General features: G+C 36.6%; 1 protein-coding gene across 1 annotated transcript in view; it reads right to left on the bottom strand.

Annotated features, from left to right (window-relative positions):
- Nucleotides 1-449: 449 nt before the first annotated feature.
- LOC144980113 (ATP-binding cassette sub-family F member 1-like) overlaps nt 450-4,740 on the bottom strand; it is a gene marked incomplete in the record, with an annotated part of 26,070 nt that continues 21,779 nt past the window's right edge. The window contains 1 exon segment of the mRNA XM_078927654.1: nt 450-2,549. Coding sequence (XP_078783780.1) covers nt 2,365-2,549 — 185 coding nt within the window.

Here is a 4,740-nt window from a genome sequence, read left to right as displayed (position 1 = left end):
TCCCCGCCAACCATGATATGTCAAAAGACCCCATCAATAAGGAACAAAAGTGTGATATAAAAAAACGGTACCAATCTCATTGGATGTGTAAAACTACTCTTCCAGAGGATTGTGTAATTGATCTTCTGGTTTTCAGAGTGATGGCATCTATTTTCTAGTCAAAATATGTGCAGGTCATCAATAAAGACTATCCATCCTCTGTTTTATGTCCAGTAATCTTAAGAATCTGCCAATACACCCTGCCACTAAAATAGCGATGTCGCAATATGTAACCTATTCATTATTAGTCCTCCAAAGGCAGGTTACATACACACTTCCAAAGAGTTTGGAACTGGTAGAGTAGAGGTTGTGACGACACAACTTCTTTGCCCCATTGCCCATGCTTATAGTTATGTATGATAAATAGATACAATCCCTTCAAAATAAAATAAACTACGAAAATAGCGTAATTCTCATTTTATCAAATGATTTATTTCAGAATCACCTCCACCAGAGTTAGTTTGACACACGTACATCAATCATTTGTGGAGGTCGCTGGAGCAGAACTTTCAATTGCGATGACAATGACATTCTTCATTTTTATTTATAAAATATTTCAAATACAGTTGTGGTAGTTTGCATTAAATCAACACATAGGAATAGGAACTATGTAAAATATGTTGATTTCAAACAATTTTGACATTTTCCGTTTCCAACGGAAATAAAGTGTTTAAATTATAAAAAACGTACAAGCATTAGTGGACTATTTTTTGCCCATATATAAACCTTACTGTAACAATCACTCTTCCTCTCACCCTGAAAATACTATATCCATTGGAGAGCGAAATTCCTGCTGAAAGTGATAGCATAAGGAAAAAACAATGGGGTCGCTTAAGAGATGACTTAAAGGGAAGGGGGACAAAAGTTCCGTTTTGGTGAGTCACAGATAACACTGTGTTAATATCAATGTTTGTTTTTGAGGGTTTTACGGTGCCAGCAACACATTAAGGTCATATCAGCACGAGTAAAAAGGAAGAAAATGGGAAAGTAGAAAGTTCTAGAATTACAATTAATGCACCAAAGAAAAGGTAAGATAAAGGAGATTTGGTTCAAATAGGGAACAGATGTAGATTCCGAGAGCACACTATCAAAGTACTTAGTTTGACATCACCTAAAAGTCTCATCCAGACACAAGCACAGGTCCCCTCTTAGAGGCATACACTCAAATGTTTACAAATCATATATAATATGTGAACAAAACATAATACAGTGCATAACAGAGAGATGATTTACAAGGAAAAAAATATCATCTCCCAAAACCATACATTTGACTGTTTCCCTCTCAGCCAGGGTATCCGGCCAGGGCCAGGACAAAACCAACTGATCTCATTCCAAGACAAAGACAGAATGCATGTTGGAAAATAGATATAGGGGAATCGGGATAGAAGACACGGTAAGTACTTCCCTGCCCATTATGGGAGGTCAAGAACCCGGCCCAGAACATCAATGTGAAAGGAAATCAGATGCTCAAAATAATTCGATGATTTTTAAGTTTAATAAGGCTTGCAATAATTGAGGCCATTTCAAAACCCGTGAAAAAAAAATTTGGACAAAACAAAAGGAAAAGATTTAGACAAGTAATGCCTATAATGCATAATTCACAGGCGTCTAAGAAAAGTGTTTACAAAGTAGATCATGTTCAAAAATAGATTTTTTGACAGGCTAGAAGAAGCCACCCAGTCTACGGAGGGCAGCAAATAATCCCCCCCCCCCCCCCCCCCCCCCCCCCCCCCCCCCCCCCCCCAAAGGAAAAAACAGATGGTTTCTATAATATATATAATCTCTAAGAGAGTGATCTACAGGGTGGAGATGGGGGGGGGGTATCTCTGATATTTTAAAAACAAATTTTAAAAAACTACACTAACATTCAAGAGTCAAAATAAAATATCTGATTTTCTCATAATAAAATTAACCAAACAAGATACCAGTTGTCAAAATATGTGGTTTTATAAAACAACAAATTTATTGCAAAAGCTGAAATTGAGGCATAGTGCTTGAGGTTTGTGTGTCTGTTTTTTTATTTGGTTCTATTTTTCCCATCAAACAATCAATGGCTTTATTTCGGCATTCTGTATTGAATTAAAGTATTGAATTGTATAATCATTGTTTGATTTTCTTTCCTTCTAAAATCTAGACTGTTCAACTACTTAATTCTGAAATAAATAATAAACCAAAACTAGACAAGAGTGGTGGAGAAGGAATATATGCCTAAAACCCTTACACAATAATAATTTATTTTAACAAAAACTTCCTCTGTTTGAGAAGAAAAATTAAACAAAAACAAAAAAAAAAGATAAAGACAGACAGCCCGCAATGGGTCTAAGGTCAGGACATTGCTTGAGCTGATGCAGCTGCAGCATGAGCAATGTTCTCCCCAAGGGCCTCCAGCAGCTCAGAACGATAGTCGTCAAAGTCTCCATCTATCTCATTGATAGTCTTGTCCTCAACAACCCACAGCTGACAGTCTGTGTCTCGAATCAGACGTTCGTCGTGGCTCACGATTATCACACCTAGAGAGAAGAGAAATAGAGATCAAAACTTTTTTGAAAAATTATTTTAATAAAAAAATGACTATAATACCATCTATAAAAAAGGAAAATATAAATTAGACTTTTTTCCGTTATTTCAAAGTGAATAATCCCAACAAGGACCAGTAAGTATAGATAGTATGCACTTGGCTAAGAAGCTCATAACATTGCCATCCGGAAGTATAACGGACCAACACACAAAACTATGTGTTTCCATGAACATTTATAGTCTGTTTAATACAGCTTAGTGAGAATTACTCACAAACGCGGATGGCAAAATACAATAACAAATGCTTGAGTGACGTCATCTTCGTTCTATCTCCTTAAGTAGATAAGGAATTTCAATCTAAATTCGGCAACTCTTATTTGAATCAATTTCATTTACAATCATTTAATTGCAACATTCACTTGACTGACACAGATTCCTGACAACATTGTACGTTTGCTCAACCTGTTATTCACATTCCAACTCGCATACTTTTATTTACTTTGCTGGTCCCAGACAGCAAGATATTTGTTGGTTTTTTTTTTTCAGGTCCTCTTAAAAACAGGAATCTCAAAAGAGCTGAATATTGTTTAAAATACTCTAATGATCTTGAAATCTTATTCAAGCAAACCTTTAGTCAATTACTATGAAATAGGGGCTATAAGAATTTCTATGTGAATTAAAATTAAACCCCCCCCCGTAAACAGCTAAAATTTGGCCTTACAGCAGAAATGAGACCAAATATGCCATCTTCACTCTTTAGTTATGGATCATTGCTTTAAAAGATTGTGGGACTTAATGTTTTAAACTTTTAAGGCTGGCCTTGCTCCTTATCTAAGATGGCTGAAGTCAGGGATATAAACTAATGGAACTGTTTAACCAAAGTCATACCAAGTAAGGTATTGTTTGTTTTGTTTTTAAGGGTTTTACGGCGCTTGCAACACATTTAGATTATATCAGCGCCAGTAAAAAGGAAGAAAATGGGATAGTAAAAAGTTCTTGAATTACAAGTAAAGCACCCAAGAAAAAGTAAGACAAAGGCGAACTGAGAACAAATAGGGATCAGATGTAGATTCCAAGAGCACACCACCAATGTACTTAGTTTGAAATCACCTACAAGTCTCATCCAGACACAAGCACAACATCCAACAAAGAGGAACACACTCAAATGCTTACATTATACATTCAAAATAAAAATAATAATACATAACAGAGAGATGATTTACAAGGAAAAAAATATCATCTCCCAAAACAATAAATGCATTTGACTGTTTCCCTCCCAGCTAGGATTCCGGCCAGTGCCAGGACAAAACCAAGTAATCTCATTCCAAGACAAAGACAGAAAGCAAGTTCCAAAACAGATATAGGGGGATCAGGATAGAAGACACGGTAAGTACTTCCCTGCCCATTATGGGAGGTCAAGAACCCAGCCCAGAACATCGATGTGAAAGGAAATCAGATGTTCAAAATAATTCGATGATTTTTAAGTTTAATAAGCAGGGGGGGGGGGGGGGGGGGGGGGGGGGAACCAAAAAAACAAAAAACAATCAAACCAAGCCTAAGCGATAATATCATGAATTGAATCGGAACTAAAATGGAATGTACAGTGCACAACGGTCTAAAGTAAAGATAAGCAGTCCTGCATAGTATGATACATGGCAATGCAGGTGACAACACCATTTAAAAAGGTCAAAGAGGGTTGATACCGTCAGTTGGGGTGACTTTGCCTCAAGGGGAACCTTTGACTCTGTGACTCTGGAGAATTTTGAATAACCTCGGCTTTGTTACAGTTATTGTACCCATTGAAAGTCTTGGGAATTTTTATCAAAGGTTATCATTGGTACATAACTAAAAAATCTCTTATTGGTCCAAAATTCAAGAAGCAACGTTTCCCCTTCAGGCAAAATCACCCCAGTTGATGGTAACAGAGAGGATTGGAGAGATATAATGGCCAATGTCTGCAATAGAGCTGGCACTTGATTTGTTTTGTTTTTTGTTTTTAAGGGTTTTACAGCACTTGCAACACATTATAGTCATATCAGCGCCAGTAAAAAGGAAGAAAATGGGATAGTAAAAAGTTCTAGAATTACAATTGAAGCACAAAAAAAAGGTGAGACAAGGGGAATTGGTTCAAATAGGATTCCAAGAGCACACCGTCAAAGTACTTAGGTTTAGATCACCTAAAAG

The sequence above is a fragment of the Berghia stephanieae genome, chromosome 9 (genome assembly GCF_034508935.2).
Source record: "Berghia stephanieae isolate SIO BIC M18660-M18661 chromosome 9, UCSD_Bste_1.3, whole genome shotgun sequence".
Classification (NCBI taxonomy): domain Eukaryota; kingdom Metazoa; phylum Mollusca; class Gastropoda; order Nudibranchia; family Aeolidiidae; genus Berghia; species Berghia stephanieae.
The sequence above is the reverse complement of the archived record's forward strand: the minus strand, read 5'-3'. Positions and strand labels throughout refer to the sequence as shown.